Source organism: Camellia sinensis, chromosome 13 (genome assembly GCF_055761805.1).
Source record: "Camellia sinensis isolate YWXY chromosome 13, ASM5576180v1, whole genome shotgun sequence".
Classification (NCBI taxonomy): Eukaryota; Viridiplantae; Streptophyta; class Magnoliopsida; order Ericales; family Theaceae; genus Camellia; species Camellia sinensis.
The window spans coordinates 26,192,579-26,219,867 of record NC_138973.1 but is presented as its reverse complement, the minus strand read 5'-3'; the positions used below and the strand labels follow the sequence as shown (position 1 = coordinate 26,219,867).

Here is a 27,289-nt window from a genome sequence, read left to right as displayed (position 1 = left end):
TCTGATGTTTCATTCTATAATTTCAAAATTTATTGAAATCTGATGAATATTATATGTTTTTCATCCTATATTTTCAAACATTATTGAAATTTGATGAACATTAGATGTTTGAAATCCAATATTTGTAACATGACTCTGATGTTATTAACATTGTATCTGATGTTATTAACATTGTAATGGGACCTTTCAGTCTATAAGAAAACTTTTAGGACTAAACAGTGCATAAGTTATTAATTTGGGATTTATTGGTGCATCCCCCTTTTCTTTACTTTTACACTTTTTTTTTATAAAAAGTAAAAAAATATTTCTCAAATACTATTTTTTTCTACTTTATATTTTAGCTTTTTAAAAAAAAATCTTAAAAAAATGATTTATGAGATGTAACTAACACCTTATTTATTTGGTGAAACTGATTATGTTATATTCTGCTAATAAGGCCATCTCCAATCGTTCACCAAACCCAACATCAAATTTAAATTTGATGAAACAATGGTGTTTTTTGTACTCTAACGGTTGCACCAAAAACAGTATTAAATTGAGAAATCAGCAAACGTTTCACCAAACTAAGAACGGCTTGTCCCTTTCACCAATTCATTGTGTATAGCCATTGAGTTGAACCCACCGGACGTCCGGCCAGATGACCCTTTTAAAGCAGAAATTTGTGAAAATTTTACACTACGGGGTTGACCACCCGGTCGACCCCCGGTTGACTACCTTAACATTTTTTTGAAGCAACAGAAATGAAGGCAAAAACTTCAAATTTGCTCTTACCAGTCGACCCCTCGACGATCCTCTCTGTTTGATGAACGCTATAGTAAACAGTTAGAGTTGTTCGTATCAGAATGAAAAATTGACTTTTTTACTTAAATTTAGTAAAAATTTTGTTCAGTCTATCTTCTATGTTGAGAGTTGATATATTCTACGTTTACCCCCATAGTGGCCCCTTTCCTTTGAATTGAGATAAACCTGACTATAACATTACAAGGAACACCTCTTTTTTTGATAAAATAATAATAATAATAATAATAAAACCCACCCTAAATTGGACAAATTCTATACGACCAAAAAAAAGTGGTAAAAACAATTTTTTTTTTCTAAAAGGGTACTAGGTAAAATACATACACAAGCAGAGCAAAAACGCCGTGAGAACGTCGAAGTGAAGTGCCTGAGAGAGAGAGAGAGAGAGAGAGAGAGAGATGCAGCGAATAGAGGGACAGAGTTGTACACCACAAGGTCGCTACACACTACAACCATGTCGATACTCAAGCGAAGACATACTCTTCTGCATCGATTCAGACTCCGAATCACTCGTTGAAATGAAAGTTACAGGCCCCAATGGCCGACCCATCACCAGACTCGACTCCATCAAGCAATCCATCATCCTCTTCATCAATGCCAAGCTCTCTATCAACCCCGACCACCGCTTCGCCTTCGCTTCTCTCTCCAAATCTGCTTCCTGGGTACCCTCTATTTTCCTTTCATTTTCCCTTTTTTATTGCTCTTTTTCGCTTCAATTTTTGTTTTGTGCGTAGTTGTGGAATTACCAAGAAAAAGAATTTTAGTTGTAATAATGTTTCTTATCTGGGTATTAGCTGCTTTGAATTTGTTTGGATTGGTTGAATTGCTGATTGGGATGCTTTAGTTAAGAATAAAAAATAAAAAATTGAATTTATTTAATTTAGCCTAGCATATAGCCTTTGAGAGAGAATGGCGAAAAATGATTCAGGTAGCCCGACCCACTGAGCTGTCTTTGGATTATGGATTTGAGTTTTGAAAAGGGTTAAGGGAAAAGTTGGAGAAATGTGAATGAAATATAGTTGTCACATTTCAACCACTTATTCCCTTTCCTTTTTTAAATCCCTATCCAAAACACAGCCCTAATTGAACACAAACTTAGTCTGGTTTAGTTGAATTTCCAATTTTTTTTATTGTTCCCTAGGGCATTTATTTGAAGTAAATATAATGGTAATTGTTTAAATTTTGATTATTATGTGTAGCTGGCTATTATGTGAATAATTTATTATTATGTGTAGCTGGCTATTATGTGAATAATTTGATTAATTTGGTTATGAATTGATCATTGTCTATTACAGTGTCAGTTATAAATTGTCGAATTGCCACAATAATGTGAAGGGAGAAGTGCAGGTGTTAAATTTGTGTGGATGTGTGCAATGATCACAACAATTGTAGATTGTAGTGCAATAAAATGACGAACAAAGGGAGAAAATCTTCAACTGTGATTGTTATACCTTCTTGTAAAATCATTCACTTTGAACTTTTGATTTGTATCTTTTGTCACTTAGACTTATCAAACAATTTAGTAGAGGACTTTGTAATAAATTCAGTTATATATGTTTACTGATCAAACAGTAATTCAGTGATTTTTTAAATAATGTTTTTTCTTTCCTCAATATTATGAAGCTTCGGAAAGAGTTCAGCAGTGAAGTTGACTCTGCAATGGCTGCTTTTCGGGGGTTGTCAGTTGATTCATCCTCTGGTCATGCAGATCTCACTCAGTTATTTCGAATTGCAGCTCATGAAGCAAAGAAATCCCGTGCACAAAATCGAATTCTCAGAGTGGTGAGTGATGCTTGGTCACACTCTTATTTGTATCTGTTCGTGCATTTATTTCTAGTTTTATAATGTCTTTTGTTTATTTGTTGTATAGAATTCTGTTAGAAAGAAGATTTGGTACTTCGAGAAAGTTAATACTTAAGAGTTTGGTGTTTGTGGGTGCAAATTAATTAAACAATATGCATGAGAGATTGAAGTGTGTATTTCTGACACTTTCCAAAATAAGGTTCCATAACTTAATCTTAACTTTGAGAAGGCCAAGTGGGGAACAGTAGAAGAAATTAAGGTTGCACATCCTTTTCTTCTGGTACCAGCTTTAATATGGGAAATCTTTTACTCGATTTCTTGTTCCTCTTTCTATATTTTGATTCCATCTAATATCATTTTGCATTTATGTTTCTTTTCTGGCACACTCCATTAGTGAATCATGGGTTCCCACACATGTATTACTTCAGCCAATGAATTTCATCGCACAATTATTCATAACCAAACCAAACCAAGCCAGGCCAAGTTTTAAGTCTCATTAAATGGGGTCGGCTACATGAATCCTTCTTCTTCACGCGGCCCTATCAAAGGTCATTTCATTAGTCGAATTAAGTAGATTAATATCTCTATTTATAATGCTAACCAACGTTAATCTAGGCCTACCCTGTCCCTTACCAGTTTCATCTACCGTTACAGTATCGCATCTCTTCACTACTGCCTTTGCTGGTCTCCGTTGAATATGACTAAACCATCTCAATCGATTCTCTCTTAACTAATCTTCTATCGGTGCTACTCCTGCCCATTCCCGAATACACTCATTCTTAATTCTGTCTTGTTTAGTCTTGCCACACATCCACCTTAGCATTCTCATTCTAGCCACACTCATCCTATCTACATGTTGTTTCTTGGTTGCCCAACACTTCGTCCTATACAACATCGCTGGTCTAATAGCCGTTCTATAGAACTTACCTATAAGTCTAGTGGATATTCGTTTATCGCACAGTACTCCAGATGCACTTCTCCACTTACACAATCCCGCCTTAATCCTATGGGCCACATCCGCATCAATCTCCCCCGCTATTGTGATAATCGACCCTAAATAACAAAAATGTCCATTCTTAAACAGTTCCTGGTTCTCGATCTTCACTTCTCCTCTGCTTTCGTTGTTACTGTTACTGTTACTGTTACTAAATTTACACTCCATGTACTTTGTCTTAGTTTTGCTTATCCGGAATCCTTTAGATTCAAAAGTTTTTCTCCAAATCTTCAACTTTGTATTAACTTCTTCTCTAGTCTCATCCACTAGCACTATATCGTTGCAAAAAGCATACACCATGGCACGTCATCGTGGATATTTCTCGTCAACTCATCCATAGCTAAAGCAAAAAGATAAGGACTTAAGGTAGATCCTTGGTGTAACCCTACAGTGATAGGAAATTCATTTGTCTCTCCAGCAGGCAATCTAATAGTGGTCACCACCTCTTCATACATGTCCCTAATCACATCAATGTAACCTTTTGTCACCTCTTTTTTCGCTAACACCTACCATATTATATTTCGGAGCACTCTATCATATGCTTTCTTAAGGTCAATATACACCATATGAATGTCTTTTTTCTTTTCTCTATACTTTTCTATTACTCTCCTCAAAAGATAGATTGCTTCCATTGCTCATAAACCCAAATTAATTCTCTGACACCTCTGTTATATCTCGCTATCGGCGTTCTATCACCCTCTCTCACACTTTCATTATATGACATATTAGCTTGATTTCTCTATAGTTGCTACAATTCTAGACATCTCCTTTATTCTTATAGATTGACACTAAAATTCTCTTCTTCCACCCATCTGGCATGTTCCTTCTTAAGTGCAATCTCCACTTCAAAGTTCCTAATCTTGCGATAGAACCTATAGTCTTGGTTTATCGGCCCCGTTTGGTAGAGCTGTGGGAAAGTGATTATAGCTTATAGCTTATAACTGTGAACATAAGCTGATTTTTGACTTATAAATTAAGCTTCTCCTCCCCCACTAAAAGAATAAGTTGATTTTTGACTTACAAAAAGCTATAAGCTGTATTTTTAAGTTGAACCAAACACATCAAAATAGCTTAAATTAAGCTAAAAGCTGAAATAAGCTAGAAATAAGTTCTACCAAACAGGGCCATCATATTACTGGTTATTTCTTCTCCTATTGCCGTACCTCCATGTTTCTCATTTAATAGTTTCTCAAAAAAGTTCTTCTATCTTTCCTTACTCTCTTCATCCTTCACCAATACCTTAGAATTTTCACTCTTGATGCACTTAACTTGACTAAAATCTCTTGTTTTCCTCTCCCGTATCTTAGCAAATTTGTATACCTTCTTCTCTCCCTCCTTACTATCTAGTCTGGTGTATAGGTCATCATAAGGTTTCAACTTAGACTTTCTCACTACTTTCTTGACCTCCTTATTAGCCAATCTATAGCTCTTAAGATTTTCTTCAATTCTATCATTTTGCCACTTTTAAAGCACTCTTTTTTTGCCTTAACTACCGCTTGAATCTCTTCCCTCCACCACCAAGTTTCCCTAGAGCTGGGTCTCGTTCCTTTCGACTCTCCAAGCACTTTTCTTGAGATTCTCCTCATACAATTGCCCATTGAGTTTCACATAGTGTTTGCATCATCTTTCAAGTCCCAAGTACCTTCCTTATCCATTCTATTATTAAATATTTCTAATTTATCTCCTTTTAGGTCCCACCATCTCGTCCTACGACGCTCACCATCCTTCCTAGCTTGGTATTGCCCTCTAAAACATAAATCTTGTATCAAAATCCTATGTTGAGAGGTCAGGCTCTTTCCAGGAATCACCTTACAATCATTACATTTTAGGCAGTCCACTTTTCTCACTAAGAAGTAATCTCTTTGGCTCTTAACTGACCCGCGCTTAACTGACCCACTCTTAAAGGTTATCAAATGCTCCTCCCTCTTCTTATACATAGTATTGGCCACCATTAGGTCAGAAGCCAACGCAAAATCTAAGATACTCTCTCCAGCCTCATTTCTGTCACCAAAACCGTATCCACTATGCACCCTTTCATAGTCTAGTTTATCTATACCTACATGGCCATTAAAATCTTCACCTATAACCAGGTTCTCTCATACGGGTATCTCCTGTAAGATCTCATCCATTTGTTCCCAAAGATCCCTCTAAGTCTAATTATCTAATCCTACTTGAGGGGCGTATGCACTAATAACGTTCACTATATTCCCTCCAATAACTAGTTTAACTAACATAATCCTATCCCCTTTCCTAATGATCGCCACTCAATTCTCCACAAGACCCTTGGCAATTAAGATTCCTACCCCATTCCTGCGTCTATCCTTACCACTATAATACAGTTTAAACCGGTATCCTCAATTTCCCTAGCTTTCTCACCCGTCCACTTATTTCAATTTGGGTGAACACTTTTTCTTTCCTTTTTTGAAATTCTTTCATAAGAAAAAATGTATAAATTAAATTAAACTAACACACTTTGACCTTGAGATTTCTGACAATCATAGGAACCTCTCCCATTGTTTTTGAAATGAAATGACATTGAACCCTCTTTTCACAGTTGTTGGGTAGACAGTGTTAACATGTAATAAAATGATAATTTTTGCACTAAAACGTATTCATTATTTTATCACATTTAACCTGTTTTGGTAGAGTTGACTCCGCCTTGACTCGCTAAATTAAAACTCATCATCCTATGTTGTCCTCCTCTGCATTGTGATGCACCCTAACAAACGCCACCACTGACCTACCCATTGCCATTAGCTACCATGGAATTATTGGCCATTTGAATATCGTTGTCTGAATCATCACAGCAATATACATGCATAGCCTACTATCATCACCACCAAGGGTGGCAGCCTAGCTGGTGGGAGTTCACTCCCACGTGAGTGACACGATTTCTAATCATCGTTGCTCCTGACTTTTGTTCGTTAAGACACTGGTGGGGTTAGGGTCAGGCTAGCTCAAGCTTGTCTTGAGGAAGTGCTTGCGTTCTCCCGTGGGCAGTGCCCCCTCTTTGTTGGGCCCATCTAGGCCACTCTTGTTCAATTTCTCAATGGGTAGGGGCTTCTTTGGTCACGCCCTAGAGGATTGATGGTTGATCTCCTTCTCCTGCCCTTGTTATATCAAGCAAAAAGCCCAGTGTCATCAAAACGACCCACCATGGGCAGCCAGTGTCCATCAGGTATACCACCATCACATCTCAACCAAAACACATCTCACTATTGCTACTGCTTACACCAACCACCATACCTTAATTTTATCATTATCATCATCTACTTTTGGCCACTGTTTTTTCATCATTTTCAATGCCAGTGATGATTAAAGGGGAAAAATTATATTACAATCCCACCTTGATCATTTCTATCACCATTCTACACAGATTTACCATATCACTTTTGTTTCTGTATCAAAACTTCCACCAATAACCACCACAGGCCACCAACCCCTGCCATTTCTCCCATCCCAACCTACTCTTCAAAATACTTTACTTTTTTTTACCCATTGTTCGTGGTATGTAACATTTAGCTTGAGTTAGAAAGGAGTGTTTATTCAAATCATCACAATTATGTACATAGATATAAGCATGTGTATATCAAAACGAACTGAAACGGCTTGCCCTTTCACTTTCTACCAAATGAAAGCTTCTACATGTTCTTCATTTTTTAATTTCATGGTCTTTTGAGATTATATTTTTCTTATTTTAAATTTACTGAGGAATCATGTTGGGTTGTCCCTTGCTCTTGCTATGTTGTTGAAAGAAATGAGAAGAGAGATGGAAAGTGGTAGCAGTAAAATTTATGGAAAGGAACGATAAATGAACAACTAGGATAACAGTATTAAAAAATTTGAGTAGAGGAAGGCAATGACACATTATGTCTTCTTCGTTTCTTTAATTTCTGTCGAGGCTACTACTTGTCTTCTTCGTTTCTTTTCGTGGGTGTGAGTTTATGAGTTCGTAGTGTAGGTTTGCATGTACCACTACTTGTCTTTTATGATCATTTTCTTGAAAGCACCATAGTGGAAGATCTGACTTCAGAAGAAGATATAGCTAAGGACATGACCTACTAGAACTTGCTGCACAAAATGGACTTTTTGGATCTCTGGCTTCAAGTTGTTGGGATTAGAGCTTTCCTTGTTGAGTTTAATTGAGCTACAACCTGTTTCCCTCTCCCTTTGTTGACATAATGACATTGTCATTTTAAACACTTACAGTTTATGAGTGGTGTTGTTATCACCTGGTGAGCTTTTTTTTACCAACTCCAGATGATCAAAATACTCCTGCATTCTTGCCATTTTACCAGATTATTGTTAAATATAGAAATTAGAGTATATAGAATCTTTTTATTTTTAGTATTATGTATATAATCTGTGGTTGTGTCAATTATTGATTTAGTATTGTTTCTTTATTTATATCGTTTCCTAAATTGTATCATGAATCTATTATATATACATGGCATCTACCTCATTCATGAGTAAGTCAAATAATTCTTTTCATTTTTTTTGGTATTAGAGTTAGGTTAAGTACCTAGTAATCTTGCTTCATGGGCGGGCGACAGTCTTGCCTTGGCCGCCCGCCGGACCTCAACCCATTTTACTGCCATATTTTTTTTCAGTATCACTTTGTGGTGATCTCTTCCTATATCCACTAGTTTATTCCTATCCCAAATATCTCTATCATATTTTTTTTACTTACAATCCATTTTTTTTGTGTGTTTCTGTTCCACTTTGTCTTTTCCTCTATTTTAACCTCAAATAGATTTTTATCGTCAAATCTATTTGAGTTTGAGGGGGGGTATTATACCTATATTATGGTAAGGATGGTGATACACCATGTGAACCACCTAAGCCGCCCCGGCTAGCACATAATCTAAGTCACCCCATTGGCGCACCACCAAAGCCGCCCCCGGCGCACTTTCTAATAAGCCATCCCTTGGCGCACTCAGTCATTTGTTGCCATTATCATTCAGCACCACGTCATAAGTTATATGTGTGCCACGCTTGCTGGTTCATCATCTAATTCTCTATATCGGTCCGGCATGATCCCTTTAAACTATCTCGACATTGATTCCGGTTATTCTCTACAACGGTCTGACATGACCCCTTAAACTGTCCCGACATTGATTCCAGTTAATTCCTACAATGGTCTAGCATGACCCTGTAAACTATCCCGACATTGGTTCCGATCAGTTCCTACAACGGTCAGCATGACCTTAAACTGTCTCCAACAGTATTTCCGACTAGTTTCTACAATGGTCCGGCACGACCATAAACTAGCTCCCGACATTAGTTTCAGCCTCTGATGCCGACCAGGGTCTTGTTGGATGCCAACCAGGGTGTTTCCTAGCCATAGATGCTTTGGCAGCTCTACCAGGGCAGTTCAATCCCTACTCTTTCCCCCCTCCCCTCCTTCTAGGATGTGGTGTTGATGTATTAAGCACTTTTTGGTCTTTTTTATTTAGTGGACTACTAGATTTGTTCGGTAGCATTTATTTTAGACTAGTTGTTGTGTTTTTCCCGGCTTCTTCCAGTCATCCATTTGCAAGCTGCGATTATTGAATATCTTCACACCAGCTTGAGAGGAAGTGTTAAATATAGAAATTAGAGTACATAGAATGTTTTTATTTTTAGTATTATGTATATAATCTGTTATTGTGTCAAGCACTGATTTAATATTGTTTCTTTATTTATATCGTTTCCTAAATTGTATCATGAATCTATTATATATACATGGCCTCTACCCCATTCATGGGTAAGCCAAATAATTCTTTTCCCTTCGAAACTTTTCATGATAAGAAATATTCTTTTTTTGTTTTTGTGCCACCCACAATGTTGTCTTCCTTTTACCAGATATCAATGAAGTGCTTCTGTTTATTTTTCTCATGTATTCAAAAAAAAATTCACATGTTTTTTTTTCTCTTTTAGATTGCAAGAACCTACCCAAAACAAGAACTTACATCCAAGTTCTGCCAAAAGCATTGTAGTCTGATTTAATCCTTGTAATTTCATCTTCTCCTATAGAATCTCACACAACTGTACTTCGTTCTGTCACAATTCAGATCCTAATCTACTGCAGATCCTCCATACAACCACAATACCAATGGCCCGCAAACCAGAAACTCTTCACTTTCGATGTGATCTACCTTCATGACAAGCCTGGACCTGACAATTGTCCCCAGAAGGTTTACGATGCCTTAGTGGATGCTCTTGAACAAGTTACAGAGTACGAGGGTTACATCTTGGAAAGCGGGCAGGGGATGACACGTGTCCTCTTCCGTTACATGTGTATGCTTTTGTCACATCCTCAGCAACGGTGTGTGCAAGACAACATTGATATTCCCAAGTCCCTTGTGAAAAAGTCGCCCACAGTTGACTCTGCACAGGGTGAAGAAAATGTTACTGTTTTGTCCATGCAGTGAGAATATTAACAGTGAAGTTTTCGTTGTACTGGATGATTGGTTTTCATATACCCTAGGTTTATTTTTAAGCAATATGTTGCTGTAATTTTTATCTTTTTTTTCAGTGTGTAAGCCAATGCAGCTTCTTTCTGAATGGATAGTGTGCATTTGTTTTTTTGGGTAGTGGAAAATCTGAATGCATTTTCAAATCAGAATACTTTCTACAAAGCTAATGGTATAGAAGGGCTAATTTTCATAGTCATAGCATTCGCTTTTGTTCTATTGAATTGGGAAAGCAATATAAACACCACCTAAGACTGAAAAAGCAAAGGAATGAGTTCGATTCAAGGGATTTTGCAAAATGAATGTACCAAAGTAAAGATAATTGCTGTTAATGGTTTCTTGTATACATACATATATATATATATATATATATGTATATATCAGTTTGGCAGCTATGATCATCTGGTAAAGCCATGGAAATCGGTTAATTTCATGTCATCTAGAATTATCTATATATGATTTTAGATAATATATTGTGAAATGTTAGGTTCATATCCAATCTATTTCCAGAGCCTCACATTTTAGCTGCAAAACTGCTAGATTAAACTTACATAATTGACGATTGGGCCCCTTTTTTATTTGAGGCCTAATAAGTAAACAAATTATTTTAGCCCCTACTACAAGGGCCAAATTTTTTGAGAGGCCCTAAGTCTCAGGGTCCTAAGCAGCGGTCTTACCCACCTATGTCTAAGATAGGCGCCGTCTCTATTCCTCCTCAATCCCCATTCAATGAGGACTAAATTGGGTTAACTTTATCTTATGAGTATAAGGTTGCGTCCATCTTATCTTCGCAGACTTGCATTAGTTAGAATTTCATGCATTTGATCGCTTTTTTCATTGTTTATACATCAATTATGAGACTTCATTTGAATATGCATTTCCTCAAAATCATTAAGAGCTCAGATCATCTATGCCATTGATTAATAACCTGAAAAATCTTCCCCTGTGGAATCCAACAGTTGTAAAGTTGAGAAATAGGTAGTTACTTTTTAACTTTAAAATCTAATTAAAAATATAATTAAGCATGTGGATGCATTATAATACTACATAATTAAAGGATGCTTTTGAAACAACATTGCCCTTTCATGTGAGTCTTTAAGTTTTTTCCTGTTTGTCCAAGGAATCCATTTGACCCACTAACTTTTTACATTACTTTCCTACTAATTAATTGCTTCTTGCATCATTTATCTGCCTAAGGGGCTGTTTGGGAAGCCATAAAACTCAGCTAATAATATATTAATATGATCCAAATGTTTTTTCAACTATTCTTTGGCCAGCCTCACAAAAATTAGAAAAACCCTTGCTTTTAAATGCTCCTAATAACAATTTCACTATGAATTTTTGTTCTTATATTGATCATCTCAAATATGGTTATGGATTCGAGTTCTAAAGTTTAGATAAAGGTGAGTTTCGTAATCAAAATTTAAAAATTTAAAAAAATATATATGCATATCAGATCAGTAAAAAAAATAAAAAACTAATTACAAATCAGAAGCTGTTAGATACAAATGTTTGATACAACTGATTACAAAAGTTTTATTAATTTATAATTATTTTTTCTATTTCCCATAAATATTTATATATGTCATATTTTCCAATTTTGAAAATCTCTTTTCCAATATGTATTTTCTCAGAAATGATTCAGATTCCTTTTTTTTTTACCCCTACAACCTCCATAAACATTTTTTTTTTTTTTTTTTTTTTACTCCAACAACCCTCATAAGCATATGACAGCCAGAGAAGATCACAATGCATTGCAAGTGATGGGTCCCAACCTCTTTCCTTATTTCCTCATGACACATCACAAGAAGATCGACCACGTAGAGGGGTGGAACCCACACCAGCCAAAAATGCATAACTAAAGTCAACTTTAACATGAGGTCACAATCACCCAATTTATATAGAAAGTCCACAGTTTATATAGGTCAGGATGATTTGATTGACTTTTTGCCTCAAAAAATTTATTATTTATTTTTTTTATTTTATTTTTTTGGCTGATGAAGAACCTCTCCAAAGTACACCATAGGAAAAATTATGGGTGAGTATGATTCGGATTGGACTAGATTAGAGTAAAATCAGGACCAATCTGTTATCTACGAATCCTGAAAAATTGAAACTCATCCAATCCGTTTAAATCGTGGAACCAATCCGAACCAATCCATTTAAACACGGATTAGATCGATTTAAGACTACGGATTTACATAATTAAATAACAAAAAAATATATATAACACTTTAATGTCATAAAAATATAAATATAGTACCATATTAGTTTCACAATAGCAATATGTCTTTTTAAAATAGCAACAAACTTTTCTAAAATTTAAACAACCATAAAAAAACTAGTTCCATCATAAGTATTTAGACCATTACAAATTAACACTAAAAACTAGCAAACAAAAGTAATAAAAAAGATATTATGCAAGTTTAGGTTTAGATTTATGTTTTATATGAAATAAGAGAAGACATTATGCAGGAGGGTGTATAATAAAAATATAGACTATTTGTATACGGTCCGAATCGGTTCCAATCCGGAACCGTGGCATTCAATCCGAAACCAATCCGTGAATTACGGATTTTTAATTTTTCAATCCGGAACCCAACCACGGATTCAAAAAATCAAACCAAACCTACTGGATTAGATCGGATTACGGATTTTACAGATTCTCTGCTCAGCCCTAGGAAAAATCTCGAATACTTGCAAATTATCTGTATAGACTAAGATTAAATGTAACATAAAAACGAGTTAAACCTAAGATTTAAGAATCTATAATATCTACTTAAGATCGGTGAAACATATAGCATAAAAACAGACAAATGCACAAGAAAATAAATCAAATGCATACACGAAGAACATAAAGTTTATGTGGTTCATCTCAAACTAAGGTTACGATCACGACTATTGTAGTTTTCACTATAATCATAAAAATTATAAGAAATAGTCAAATACATAGAAATTAAGGTAACAAGTCACGCGTACAAAAATATGTTACTCCAAAATTAATATCAGGCGACAAACCCCTCCATCCAAGATCAAATAATTAATATTCAACGCAACATTTACTTAAAGACAAGCCTCTTTATCATTGAGCTACTACTGTAGATGTTCTCAAGAAATCTACTTGAGTAACCATTGGTTTTGGCTCCCCTCTCCCAACTTGCTCATGCCTGCCTAAAATACTATTACAACCCCCCTCATGCTTGATTGTTATTAATTTATATTTTGCGAAGGGTTGACAAACTGTTCACATCTTTTGATACCTTTAACAAACCTCCAAAGGGGTCTTAACTTACCGGCATTGCCAAAATTTTAAATCTCATTTCTCTTTAAAGTGCATCGAGTTGGTCATGGTCAACTATCTTGTTGCTTTTGCTCATGCTTTCACTTGAACACATTGCTAACTAGAGCCATTGGCCACACATAGTATTAATATTAAAATCATGATGTTATAAAACTAGAATGTACCTTTCATACACCTAGTAGGTTGTTCATCATCAGATAGACACATTTAATTAAGAAAAATTTTAATTAGGTTCTATTGGTTGATGTTGAACCCTCGTGCATTTGTTTGTGTTAAAAGTACAAATTCTCTAAATTCACCTATTCAAGAATTGCTTAAAAGTTCACTATATTTCTTATTTTTCATTTTTTAAAAAACACACTTGTTTGGTAAATAATTTCGGAAAAATAACTCACTTTTAGGACATATCAAAATGTTGTTTTTAAATTTTAAACTATTTTCATACAAAAATGAAAATGATAGATGTTTTGAACTTCTCATTGTATTTGTTTTCAAAAATATGAGAGTGAAAACAAAAATCAAAAATAAAATCAAACGGGTCCCTCTGGAATTTTTATTTGCACAAGAATTTCTCATTAAATTTAAGACTTTCTCATTAAGTAATGAGAAGTGTGAACATTGTTAGGTTCCTTGTCCACATGTAGAGGCAGGCAGCCCACCAATATGGATAGTTTATGGTGTTCTTCTAAGTTATTACTTGTCCTACATGGCTAGTACACCTCATATGCCCCTTTTAATGAATCTTATGGTTGTCTAAAGTAATACCCAACAAATTAAAAAAACAGTGAATTATTGAAACAAAGGTGTGTCTCACTGAGAGCCACTTCTAATCATAATATCTTATACTTGCATGTACCTCCTTGATTTTTTATTATTATTATTATTTTTTTTCCCTCACAAAGGTGTTTGGAATTTACCTTAACAAATTCTGGTATATGTAGTTCCCTAATTCCATATATACTAGGTAATTAATGAGCCTCTCTCTCTCTCTTGAGAACATATAATTCTCTCGTCTCACATATACTATATAATTATTAAGTTTAGATATTCCGTCCTACATATATCAGGTAATTATAGGATTTCACCCTGAATAATCCTCAGTTAGATGTAGTCACTCCATCAAAAATATATTGGATAATTATTGGTCCTAGGTATTCCCGTCCTAATATATTGGATAATTATTGGTCCTAGGTATTCCCGTCCTACATATAATACGTAATTATAAGATTTTGTCTCAACTAATTCCAGGAACATGTAGCGCTCTTATCCACGTATACCAGATAACTAACTAGACAAAACCCTAGGAGTAACCTCAAGGAAGAATAAGAAATGAAATATTTAATCATTGACTAGGACAACCTAGTTGGTTTTGGGGGTCCCTGATGTAGTGCTTATATGAGGAGACTATATTCACAAGTTATTGGGATTTAAATAGTAGAACAATAAGAGGAGTTGTATCAGTTGAGAATGGGTATCTGCATATCCATTGCATCTTCAGAAATTCATCAGTCTGAGGATTGCAATGAAAATGTGGTATTCTATGATGAGACTTTTGCTGCTGATGAAAGTCAAAGGCTTGGTTCTCTTCATTCTCATCAAGGAAGCAAGTCATCAAACCAAGATGCTGCAATTTTATACCAGGTAAGTATGCTATTAGGTCTTCTCTAATCTGTTCCTGAAAACACAAAAAACAAAAACGAAGAAAACGAATACAATACCAAACAATTAGTTTTCCTGAGAAAACAAAAGATTTTCTGGATTTGCTAAGATTTATAATCATAGGATTTTCCTGAAAACAGTTTTTGTAACAAGTTTTTGCTATCAGTTTTCATTTGTTCTGTTTTGAAAACAGAAAACAGAAAATGAAAACAATACTAAACACTTTACTCCCCTGTTTTTAGCATTAACTTGAAACTTTTTTTCTCTTTCAAGGGCTATGGAACAGAAGATGGAGTTCTATGTGGAGTTTTCGACGGCCATGGAAAGAATGGTCACATAGTAAGCAAGTTGGTCAGAAACCGCTTGCCTTCATTGTTGCTAAACCAAAAGAACACACTCACAAAGATCAATAATACAGTTGGGTATGCTACTAGTCTCCTCAATCAGAGAGTAAATGGTGAAATAGTATCGAACAAAAGTTTTCACATATGGAAAGAGGCTTGTATTAGTGCCTTCAAGGTGATGGACAAGGAGATTAAGCTTCTTGACAGTTTGGACTCCTCTTGCAGTGGAACCACCGCGGTTGTCGTCATCAAACAGGTAAGCGAAACAAGTCTCAACTCTCCGTGCTTAGGTTAAGGATCTTTTGTACCCAAATCCTTCTATCTGTCTGTCTACACAATCATGTCTTAAAATTCTTGTGTCTTGGTATTCTTATCACATAGTACGGCTAAGTGTGTTGGGGTAGATGGACAACACTCTCAGTTGCATGATCGTGTCTTGAAATTCTCATCACATCACACAGTAACAAATGTATTAGGATAGAGCGACAGAGAGATTTGAATAAAGAGAGTCCTATGCTATGTGATTGTGTTTTATTATTATTATTATGGGAAATTTACTTGGAAGATAAATTTTGTGTATCTTGTAATTGTAAAATTGAACAGGGGGAAGATCTGGTAATTGCTAATCTCGGAGACTCAAGAGCAGTGATGGGGACAATCACTGAGGATGGAATACTCAAGGCTGTTCCATTGACCATTGATTTAAAGCCTGGTTTACCAAGTGAGAATTTTTTTTTTTTTTTTTTTTTTTTGAATTATTTACTTTACAAAATGTAGACACTTTTTGACCTTACATTCTAAATCCAAATAATTTCACAAAATCAATGAATTTGACAACAAGGTAATTGAAGTTGTGTTCTGAAAACATACCTTTAAGCAAGTCATGTTATCAAAACACGCCTTCATAAAATAATATATGTTTAAGAAATAACTTTAAATTTGAAAAATAAGTTTAAAATACACAAGGGCATGATAAAAAAATTCACATTTTTCCTTCATGAGATTGTAATACCAAGTCCATTCCCAAAAACTTGTTGCCAAGTTCATAATACACAAACACAAAACAATATGCTTTCTAAAACGTAGTGTGTAATTCAATGGTGAATTGATCAGATCATTTGTCACGCAGTGGAAGCAGATAGGATAAGGAAGAGGAATGGAAGAGTAATGGCAATGAGAGAAGAGCCACACATACAGAGAGTATGGTTGCCCCATGATGACTCCCCAGGCCTCGCCATGTCCAGAGCTTTCGGAGATTTCCTTCTCAAAAACCATGGCATTATCGCTATCCCTGAAGTCTTCTATCTCCAACTCACTTCTCGTGATAGGTTTCTTGTTCTTGCCACTGATGGGGTAAACTCCATTTTCCAGAGATTTTAATTTTAATCACACTTAACACCTTCCAAAAATAGGATGTAGTGTATCATGTCAAGTCACGAAAATAGCCTCTCTCCGCATGTGAGGTAAGGCTGCGCGTGACCCTCTTGAAATTCTCCACTGGCGGGAGTATCATGCACTAGGACTGGCCTCTTAATCCATGTTAGACAGCATTTTAAGGCATAAAAGAAAAAAATTCTAAACCCACTTAGTCCCACCCCATTGAGATAGTGGTGTTCGATTTTGTGATCAGATTCTATATGCTTGGAAGAAAAACTGTAGGGCATAACTTCATCTTTAACAAGAAAAAGACAAGACCAATGAGAAAAAATTTTGGTGCATCATGTAACAAAGTTCCAAATCTCCTTATAACACCCCCCTTCTCTCTCTCTCTCTCTCAAAAAAGGACAGTTTGATCCAATAGTAAAGGTATCCCATTAATGTCTTTAAGGCTATATATATCTTGCCCTCTTAAAACTCCACTTTATCAGGAGTTTGGATTCTCAAGCATTGTCTCGCCCTTTTATTTCTTTAAAAAAATAAATGCTATTGTCTTAACTATTTTGTATTGTGGTATTTCAGGTGTGGGATGTGCTGAGCAACAATGAAGTGGCATCCATTGTAGCAGCAGCAGGAACTGAGGCGGCGGCTGCAAGAACAGTGGTAGATGCCGCTGTTTCAGCATGGAGGAGAAAGTTTCCTTTTTCAAAGAGGGATGACTGCACCGCAGTCTGTCTCTTTTTACAGAAAGACGCAAACAACCCTTGCTTGAGATTGAGTAGTTAGCCTCTCATCTTCATATAGATTGTTGAGCACAAACAAATTTTACTTTTGAGGCACTTTTTACTCTTTGTAAGATTTGGTGATGTTGCCTACGCCTCTAATAATATTTCCCAAGAGGCTTTTTTTAATCATGGCTAACAATGGAAGAAATTTGAAAAGAAGAACGAGCTAACGCTCTATCCATGTGTGAACCAGAGATAAAATTCTGGAGTTTACTGTTACAATAGTGAAGGTTGTGGTCTCGATCCTTGGATGGAAATTGAATTGAGTGTTTGATACATGTGATAGTTTGTAAATAATCAGGATTGATCACAGAAAGGGTTGTATGGAGCATGAATGCTTAGAAAAGTGAATTAAAAAGCTTTCACAACTAATCCATGAATGAATTGCTTTAATGCAGATAAAGAAATGGTGCCACACTGGCTTAATTTCCTGTATTTAATATAGCATTTGAAATTATTCTTATGAATGATTATCAATGAAAATAGTCCGCAAAGTATTGTAATTTAAAATTTTTAATCAGAGAATTGACCAATCAACAACTGTTCTTAAAAATCCAAAACATACTGCTACAAGACACTAATACACCATAAGGACAACTTGCTATGAGATGGCTTCCCTTTGATCCAACTTTTTAATCAAACACTAAAACACACTTGAACCATTCCAACAAATCGTGCTGTGTTTAATTGTATCAATGCTAGCGCATTCGCTATTTTTCAACATTAATTTAATTCAAAATTATATCAAATAAAATACATAATTTAGTGTAGCAAAATTTAGTGCCACACTTGCCACCATTACAAAGTGCCAAACTTGCTAGCTCAACATTGACAATATAATATAATTTGACATTTCTATTTAATTGTATGAATTCATTTCTCAAAATTCTCCAATTCCTCTCATCAATCAGGACATACATGACAGACACATCCACAAAATCAAGAGTAACCCAAAGCCTCAATTTCTCAGACCCAGAACAATGAAAAAAACAAAAAGCCTCAATTCAATTCGATGGGATTCTTAAATAAGAACCAACCATATATGTACTAACTAACATAAACCAGTTTCTCCTTTTCTTTTTGATTTTTCATTTCATTTATTTTCTTCTCCCTACCCTTTATGCTTTGTTTGGAGAATAGATTTATGTAGGGATTTGTTGACGGGAAAAGGGAAGGAAAAAAAATATTCTACTTCATTCACTTTTCCCGTCATTTTTCTTTTCTCTCCGCAAATCCTTTCACTAATCCAAAGTTCCAAACACAAACACCTCCTTTCTTGGAGAATAGGCAAAATATGTCTTCTATTACCTTGGTAGCTGAGAAAGAGAATGCCGGAAAGGAATTTAAATTGGAGAACCAAAAATTCACAAAACTGTTCGAACCACAGAAACATGCAGTTCTTCCCAGATCAGGTTGATTCGTCTTTTGAATCCGCCTCTCCAATCAGATCGTCATAAGTAACGGGTACCCTCACTCTATCATGAACAGATGCACGTTTCCTCTCAGCATTGGACTGCTCAAGTTGGTTTTGCACATGAGGTTCTACTAGCTGTGACCCATCTGAAGTGCTGGCTGTCGTCTGATCCGGGAATGCGTTATCCATCCTTTCAGAAGCATCTTTCTTGTTCTGTACTTGGCCTTGACAGATGTTTTGTTGCCTGAATTGCTTCTGCAAAGCGGTAAATAACACGACACAACACAACAGTTAATTACCCAAAACTTCCAAGCGAAGGAACACAGAACAGCATTACAGTTCCACACGAAGCAAATTGCATCAAACAACATGAGGAATCAAGCTGTGTGAAGCAATAGTGGCCACGATTGGGCATAAAAACAGCAAAACAAACTTGAACCATACACAGCATTTTGACGGCCTGAAAGACACCGGCAGAATGTTCACTACATAAAGGAAGTAACTTTTTTCCCCTTTCAGGGTAGGAGGTTACTTCAAGAGATCTTAGTATCTTATCATATCTATACATGATCTACAATTTAAAGTGATATATGAGATGATAAGATGAATACCTAATTAATGAAAATCATTTCTTTCAATTTGAAAACCATGACTTCTGTTTCAATGGAACAGTAGCACAGGAGGGACAGTATCAATCTGTTGTATAATGCAAAGTGACTATCAAACGAATGAAGTCTGGAAGATTAAATATGCATATGCACGTATGCATTTGAAATATGGAAAAGCAAAAGTGGTAAAGGTGCATAGCGGATGCAGAGAAAGCATCGTAACACACCTCAAACTCCCTCCCCTTCTTCATTATCTCTCTATAGGCATTTGGGTCTCGTGCTTTCAGGACACTCCATAGTATGCCACCACCATATCTAAAGCGTTTTCCATCCGCAGTTTTCTGACCTCCACAAGCTTGAATTGCATCCACCTAAATAGAAAAATGGAAACTAACTGAAAATAATAAAAAATTACTATAAACAAATGCACTGGGAGTTTTTATTATTTAGGTAAATAACATAAATTGCGCAGAAAAAATATAACATATAAACAACTAGTATGCAATGCATAAAATTTTTTTGTCTAGCTTATTCTTCCACAATATGCCATCATTAATGTAAAATTAACAATAAGTAACATATTTCTATTGTATAAAAATATGTACACGGACATATCAAAAAAGAAGTTGATATCAGTATGCAGTGAAATATAATATGCTGCGGTGTCCCTGCCATGTCCATGTCCATGTCCCAACATTTCTAGAAATCACTGTCTCAATGTCTCTGTGTCATTTCATCTTCAATGAAACTTAGCAGTGAATGCACATGAGGATAAAACAAATTAAACAAGAGAGAGAGAGAGAGAGAGAGAGAGAGAGAGAGAGAGAGACAAAAAAACCCACCTAACAGGCCAATTTCACAGACCCCCCACGTCACTAAGGGTTTAAAATTAGCATCTCAAATCAATTCTTAAATAGATTCTTTAAGATTCCATTTCTAATATATGTCTAAACGTTAATTACTTCTGTTATTCTTTTGAAGAACAGACATGGCTGAATTCTTCATCAGATATGGGGAGTTATATTCCTTTTTCTTTTACACAGGAATTAATATAGATATATGTCCTTTTACGTAGGATTGTGTCTATATGTGCATACCAAGTTTTAAAACTGCAAAAGAGGCCAAACCAATTGACATCAACCTATACCAATAGGAAACAACGAAGTAATTCAGCAAGGAGAGATATATCAGCTTAGAGATCCACAAAGACTGGAAGCAATGGAATGGCTTCTGGAACATACATCTGCGAGGGTACGGAAACAATATTGAGTATCAGAATATAAGAAAGCCAGTACATCCTTAAATAGAGTGCATTAACACTGTTAGCTCTATGCTTTTCCAGAACCAATAATTGCGACACTAATCCTCACCTTGTGCGCAAAAACCAAATGGATCTCCATGGCCCCTAACCAAACCAAAGGGTACATTGTTTCTAAAACCTCCAATTAGGGCTTGATAGAAGAGGGAACGGATCACAAGGGAATAACATCTCTTCGAGTACTCACAGAGCAACTTTAAGCCAACTCACTGAATAACTCACTAGGTCAAGACTAGCAGTGACAACAGCCTGAGGACGTTCATCAAGGGACAGATAAAAGCAAAATCTACAATTTCAAAAACAAGAACAGGAATTTTGATGAAGAAGAGTTTGCAGAACACCCAAGTCCACCTTAAAAGTAAAGCAATATAAAAAAGAGACTCCCATAAATGCATATCATGCACGCACGAAGGCAAACAAAAGCACCTAACAAAAACAATTAACACAAATGACCAAATAAATATTTGAAACCATTCAACAATCTGCAATGGGGCACTGAGATTTATTTTACAGAACAAAAACGTAAGGCAGATGGTATGGTATCTTGGCATTAAACAATAGTCTTGGCACACATAATTGAAAAGGTATATTACACTTTGCACCCCTATACTTTACCTCAAATCACAATTCAGTCGTAGTAATTTCAATTGTGACATTCAAAACCCTACACAAGCTGCAATGTCACCCTTCCATAAGGGTTGTTTTGAATACCTGACAGAATTTAGTATACAACTTATAGGCTCTAATAAGCATGTGAAAATCCAAGTAGAATAGTTGCACATTCTGGAGCCATGCAGAGATGACTACTGTACCATTAAACTAAGATCACTAGCACAAAACATTTTTTGTAGCAGACAACTTAGCACCCAACAAGTCAGTGGGAATTTGTTGTAACATAGAAAAATCATGAAGCCCTAAAACCATTGTTATTCACATGGTTACTGCAATACCAAATGAACACATATATATTATACAAGTGCTGTTTGTTCATGAATTTCATGCAGAAAATGTCACACCTAATACCCTATTAGTTATTGAGCTACCAATTTTTGCAATTTGCATTAAATCGATTATGTGTGTCAAATGTACAAGTTAGAAAATATTTAATGTGAACCTTTTTGCCAGCTCTCACCTAACATTAAATTATGTGATAATAATTATGATTCTGGAATCTGGGTAACTTGACTGCTTAATCACTATTTCATGCACAAAATGTCATATCAAATTTTACAAGTTTAGTTACAATGATGACTCTGCATCATGTAAAACCCCTTATTTCTGCATATTTACCAATGACTTCAGATCTTACAACCACTACTATACAACACTACATTACATGCAATGGAAATGATACCTCTTTGACGAGATCACTCAAAGCAGATACACCAAGGCAACCAACAGCATTGTACACCAGATACGTTTTTCTCTCTCGCAAGTGTTTACAAACATCTAAAACAAACCTGCAAATTACATAAAAATAAATACATTCAGTTCCAAACACAAGCTTGTTTCCTTCAAAGTAGAATACATGGTATAAAGACCAAAAATGATGCTTTCTTTGGCTAAGAAACAAAATATTTATTTATTTATTTTCTTCCTTTTCTTTCTGAAAAGCGAAAGCAACAGAATATTTCAACAATAAATACAAATAATCGATGAAAATGAAAATGAAAAAAGAGTTACAAAGAAATTTTCTATGGGGAGGAATGAGGGAGGAATTCAAAGTCCATCTTGTGGATTGGAAAACAATGTGCTCCACTATGGAGTATGGTGGATTGGGAATTCACCATTTTCACCACTTTAATCAAGCTGTACTAAGGGTAGTGGTTGTGGAGATATGTGGAGGAAGGGCTGTGGTGGAAAAAAAGCCATTGATTGCAAATTTGGTGTAGATTAGAGAGGATGGGTGTCCATAGGTACGTGAACCGTATGGAGTAGGTTTTTGGAGAGGCATGATGTATGGTGCAAAGATATTCCTTTGTAGGTAGCATGGAAGGTTGGGTCTAAGGTGGTAGGAGTGGGGCTATCTGGAAAGATTTTGCAAGGGACCATAGAGGTGGAAGAGAGAGTTGCGGCAACCTTGGGGAGAGGTAGCAATAGTGGAGAGAGATCTACTAAGCTTGTTGAAAGAGATGGCTGATCGTGTTCAATAGCATAGTTCTTTGATGGAAGTGACACTTAATGTAGAAAAAGAGAAGGCTTGCTAAGATAGTTCACAAATGTGCACACAAAGACCAATTGATTACATCAATAAGGGATATGACTTCAATCAAGATGCTAAACATACATGGAAGACAAAAAAATATATTACTCATAAAATGACTTGTGATTTAGCTTTGGATTGGCCTTAAATAAAAAAAACAAAAGTTAATAATCCAGCCCCAACTAGTTCTTAAATGCTTTGTTGAGTAGTGAAAGTGATGAAGTTCAACTTTAAATCTACTCTGCTCAAGAAATTTCTATTAATTTCTTATTTTCATGAATAAGACAAGTGCAGAATTCTCTCATCAAGAAAACATCATAATATATGACAGCTTAGGTTTCCAAAGTAAAATCTCCCCTCTACAAAGGACAATAATTCATAAATTCCTGAGTAAGATTATTCTAATGTCTATTGTATTGAAAGACCAAGGATTAAATATATTAAACAATAAAAAGCAAACTACTTTTTCTTCATGATTATAGCAAGGAAAAAACTTCACGGAACAATAACCTGTTAATATCTGTCACATTTGGCCCTGAATTGCCTTTCTTTTTTTTGTTCTTCTTCTTCTTACTCTTAGGTTTGTGATTCTTAACTCTAGGTTCTTGGTTTATTGCATTAACATCACCACCAATGGTTTGTCGTGATTCAGTCTGTGAATCCTGCTCCACTAACTCTCCTTCTTCTATATCCATCATCTCAACATCTTGGACGTCTTCCAAGTTGTCCTCATCAAATATCGCATCCAATATGCTCTCTCCTCTCTCCATGTAACTAGATAAACTGCAATGGATTCAAAGGTTCCAGCCAATTATAATTATATAATGTTCAAATAAATTAACAAAAGTGAAAAGCATAAATATCTACAATCTATTTAAACCCAGTACGATATATGATTATAAAAAAATAAAATAAAAAAACAAAAACATAATTGCCCGAAACCTTTGCTATGCTACGCAAAAGGCTAAAGGTAATTATGTATTTATATAGAGATTCTCAGTGAACAAAGTATTGCACTGCAACTAAATCTATGAATTGAATATTTCAAAATTAGGTGGCAATTGTTGGCATGGTTTGGTTACAGAATGGAAATAGTATCTGGCTGCATAAGAAATTTGGAATATAATACAATCCAAACCCCAAGGCGTGCACTCTCCATATCCATAACTACCAAGAATAATTAATAAAAGCAACCAAAAAAATTAGAAATTTGATGCACCAAATATATGGGCAGAAATATGACCTAGGGTATCTCTAAATGCACATAACAACATTGAAACTAACAGAAACAATACATAAAGGCCAAGTTCAGGATAAGATCCCTTTGTTGTCCCACAAAATCAAAGGTGGAAGTTACCTATCAATTTTGTTTTTTTAATTTTTTTGCGGAATCTCATTTTCAGCCTTCTTCAATGTTAGTTTCACCATGGAACAACTTGAATTGCAATGGGAACAATACCCAGAACAACAGATTCTGGAATAAGAACTGTTTACAGTTGCCGACAAATAGAATTGTTGTATGCAAAGTTTTAAAAGGCTTTACTAAGGCTCGCCTTGAGGCAAGGCTAAGGAAAAACACCTCAAGGATTTGATTTTTAGGCTTTACTCCCAAAGGCTTACAATCTAAGACATGCGCTTTAGGTACATCTTGTACGCCTTTTACACATAAGCATGTGAGGAGTACGCATATGAACAATTTGTCTTAGATTCTTGTTAAACTTAGTCAAATAGATGATTTAAACATAAAAAATAAGAAAGATCCCCTTTTGCAGCTATATTCTATAAGAAAAATTAAGTAAATGACCAATTAAAAAAAATACACAAAGTTAATGCTCGGTGAGAAGCTCAATCACTGAAGTTAAGAATATCAATTTCACTTTCAAAAGAGCAAAGATTTCTTCTCTGCAGTGAGTCTTGAGCAGAAACCACAAGTACCTATACACTACCTAATACATTTTTCTAGGAGAAAACAACTAAAATGATTTTTAAAAAATGGATAGTTGAAATTATTTTTTTTATCGATTAAATGCAATTTTCAATTTAGGTTTCAATTTAAAATCCTAAAAGATGTGAAATGAGGAACGACAGTGAAGCACTTTACATGGTTGAATGGACAGATTGAGACAAAATTTAGTTGAAGTGACATCGGTAAAATATTTAAGAGGCCAAAAATGTAATTTATCACCCAAAAAATAAGATTAGATTTTATAAGGATGATATGATGAGGAGTTTTTTTTAATATTCAATCATTTTTTCTTTTCTTTTTTTTGGGATTGCCAACAAGGGTTTTGCATATGCATCTCACATGGCACATTGCCAATGCACACACCAATGTTCAAAAATATCAAAATCACATAAAAAGCTTGTAATTTTGAAATTGTAGATTATGTGTTAATGAAAGTTTGTATCACAAACCTTTAAAACGGGTATTTTGCAACGTAGAACAAAGATTAACAGAGCATACAATTAGGTGATTTTCCTTGATGATTATTTTGTGACATATTGTGAAGCCAAACCAATGATCATATAGCACATAGTCTCAGACTCTGCAGAATGAAACTCAACATATGAGACTATTTTGTGACAGATTATGAAACAAAACCAAACTCCATCAAACAAAATCTGAGCCTCTGTACAATGAAATTCAAAGAGAGAATCGTGTAATACAATAATCCTATTAGCTTAATTTTAGTTTTTGGTTAGCTTCTTAGTGAAAAAACTCTCATTTCAACTCTGTGGACTAAAGTTATGAAACACATATACATATATATATATATATATATATATACTTTAGGTATATGGTATATATACGTGTACAGAGTGTGTGCAAGTGAGATAGAGAAAAGGGACTTACCGCAAGAGAGAGAGAGACGGTGGCGCTCGGCGGAGACGGTGGTGGATTGTAGAGGCGGCGGGTGGCGACGGGTCCGCGATGGCTACAGCTAGAGTGAGAGACACAGAGAGAGTAGGGCACCAATCGAATTATGGAAGATGAATAAATATGGGACGTTTGTTCTTAAAACGATTTCGTTTTATCCAATATTTTCATAACAGGGTGAAAATATTTGCTTGCTTTTTATTTTTGAAAAATATTTTTCAAAAAATTTTACTTTTTTGTTCAATATTTTTTTATTTTTACTGAATTTTTAAAATATTTTTAGCAATTTTTTTAATTTTTAGGCACACTTAACATAAATACATAAAAAAAAATATAATTTTTGTAAAAAAAATCTTTTCAAAATTCATTAAATACTAAAAATAAAAATAAGAAAATACAAGAATTCAGTACATTTTCATATTTTTATGCATTTATTAATTTTTAAAGATTTTTTTTAAACAAATTTTTTATTTTTTAAAAATATCTAAGTAAGGTGAATCTAAAAAAATAAAAATAAAAAAATACTTAAAATTTTAAAAATATTCACTAAAAAAAACACAAAAAACAAAAACTCAATTTTCAAAATACTTAACCCAAAAAATTCAAACCAAACACACATCATTTTTCTTTTCCAAAATTTTATATTGAAAAATGATATATAAATATTGTTATATTATTGGACTTAAAAAGTAAATCTAATTTTTGATCTTAAATAATAATACTCTTTTATATTAATCATATATCCTTTTTTTAGGGGAAATTCTAGTCTACACACCACTTAAAAATGACGTATCATATACTCCTTTAATTATGTCATTTTTTAATAATGATCAATGTTACTCTTTAATTATCTGTTATGAGATTTTTAGTTATATATCATGTTCTTTTTTGTTATAACATCTTTTTTTAAAATTATGACTCTAAAAATATAGATATATAATTTTTTAAAATTATAAAATGTATATAATACATGCTTTTTTGAAGAATGAATACAAACTTTCTATTTTAATAGATCTGCATGAGAGGGGATTTCAAAACGGGCTTGGCTTTCTTTCGGTCACAGATCGGATTAGAAGGTATTGTTGGATCTGTGAAGACTTATCATAGATCTCGTTTTGATAATGCAAATCATTCAATGTATAAAACCCGTCGAATAGTATATGTTTGTAAAAAATCACGTTGATCGGATATCGATAATTATCTCATCGGATCAGTTTTCTAGCAATTATTTATTTTTTCAACTTTTTTTATACAAAACTGATTTGATCACTTAACTATCGATATTTGATCAACGTGATTTTTTACAGACATATAGTACTCGACGAATTCTACACATTGAACGGCTCAGATTG

At 34.7% G+C, this 27,289-nt stretch overlaps 3 protein-coding genes across 4 annotated transcripts; 2 read left to right on the top strand and 1 right to left on the bottom strand.

The window, feature by feature from the left end:
• Window positions 1-1,057: 1,057 nt before the first annotated feature.
• LOC114277709 (uncharacterized) lies at window positions 1,058-10,215 on the top strand. Its single transcript, XM_028219656.2, has 3 exons — window positions 1,058-1,460; window positions 2,422-2,580; window positions 9,649-10,215. The coding sequence occupies exons 1-3, from the start codon at window positions 1,197-1,199 to the stop codon at window positions 10,006-10,008; spliced, it is 783 nt and encodes a 260-aa protein (XP_028075457.1). The 5' UTR covers window positions 1,058-1,196; the 3' UTR covers window positions 10,009-10,215.
• Window positions 10,216-14,114: 3,899 nt separating this feature from the next.
• On the top strand, window positions 14,115-17,773 carry LOC114277706 (putative protein phosphatase 2C 72). The gene is made up of 6 exons (XM_082901773.1): window positions 14,115-14,502; window positions 14,543-14,992; window positions 15,284-15,610; window positions 15,958-16,075; window positions 16,484-16,707; window positions 17,314-17,773. The coding sequence occupies exons 2-6, from the start codon at window positions 14,819-14,821 to the stop codon at window positions 17,515-17,517; spliced, it is 1,047 nt and encodes a 348-aa protein (XP_082757899.1). The 5' UTR covers window positions 14,115-14,502; window positions 14,543-14,818; the 3' UTR covers window positions 17,518-17,773.
• A 580-nt stretch (window positions 17,774-18,353) lies between these two features.
• Window positions 18,354-26,060, bottom strand: LOC114277707 (phosphorylated adapter RNA export-like protein). Of its 2 annotated transcripts, XM_028219653.2 has the most exons (6): window positions 25,914-26,030; window positions 25,475-25,605; window positions 23,570-23,842; window positions 22,211-22,316; window positions 19,766-19,909; window positions 18,354-19,185 (listed from the first exon to the last, which is right to left on the bottom strand). In XM_028219653.2, exons 3-6 carry the CDS (start codon window positions 23,827-23,829, stop codon window positions 18,925-18,927), a joined length of 771 nt encoding a protein of 256 aa, XP_028075454.2. In that variant the 5' UTR covers window positions 23,830-23,842; window positions 25,475-25,605; window positions 25,914-26,030; the 3' UTR covers window positions 18,354-18,924. The 2 variants fall into 2 exon arrangements, with proteins under 2 accessions (XP_028075454.2, XP_028075453.2); XM_028219652.2 differs by lacking the exon at window positions 25,475-25,605 and having other exon boundaries at window positions 25,914-26,060.
• Between the last annotated feature and the right edge of the window lie 1,229 nt (window positions 26,061-27,289).

Bases quoted from the DNA above. Each gene is read 5' to 3' on its own strand.
- LOC114277709 (XM_028219656.2), top strand. From the start codon at position 1,197: ATGCAGCGAATAGAGGGACAGAGTTGTACACCACAAGGTCGCTACACA. The intron at 1,461-2,421 runs GTACCCTCTATT...AATATTATGAAG, and splicing joins TCTCCAAATCTGCTTCCTGG to CTTCGGAAAGAGTTCAGCAG. The intron at 2,581-9,648 runs GTGAGTGATGCT...GTCACAATTCAG, and splicing joins AAAATCGAATTCTCAGAGTG to ATCCTAATCTACTGCAGATC.
- LOC114277706 (XM_082901773.1), top strand. From the start codon at position 14,819: ATGGGTATCTGCATATCCATTGCATCTTCAGAAATTCATCAGTCTGAG. The intron at 14,993-15,283 runs GTAAGTATGCTA...TTCTCTTTCAAG, and splicing joins ATGCTGCAATTTTATACCAG to GGCTATGGAACAGAAGATGG. The intron at 16,076-16,483 runs GTGAGAATTTTT...TTTGTCACGCAG, and splicing joins TTTAAAGCCTGGTTTACCAA to TGGAAGCAGATAGGATAAGG.
- LOC114277707 (XM_028219652.2), bottom strand. From the start codon at position 23,829: ATGGAGAGAGGAGAGAGCATATTGGATGCGATATTTGATGAGGACAAC. The intron at 22,317-23,569 runs GTTATTGTTCCG...TGTAATTTGCAG, and splicing joins AATGTGACAGATATTAACAG to GTTTGTTTTAGATGTTTGTA. The intron at 19,910-22,210 runs GTATCATTTCCA...TTTTCTATTTAG, and splicing joins TGAGTGATCTCGTCAAAGAG to GTGGATGCAATTCAAGCTTG.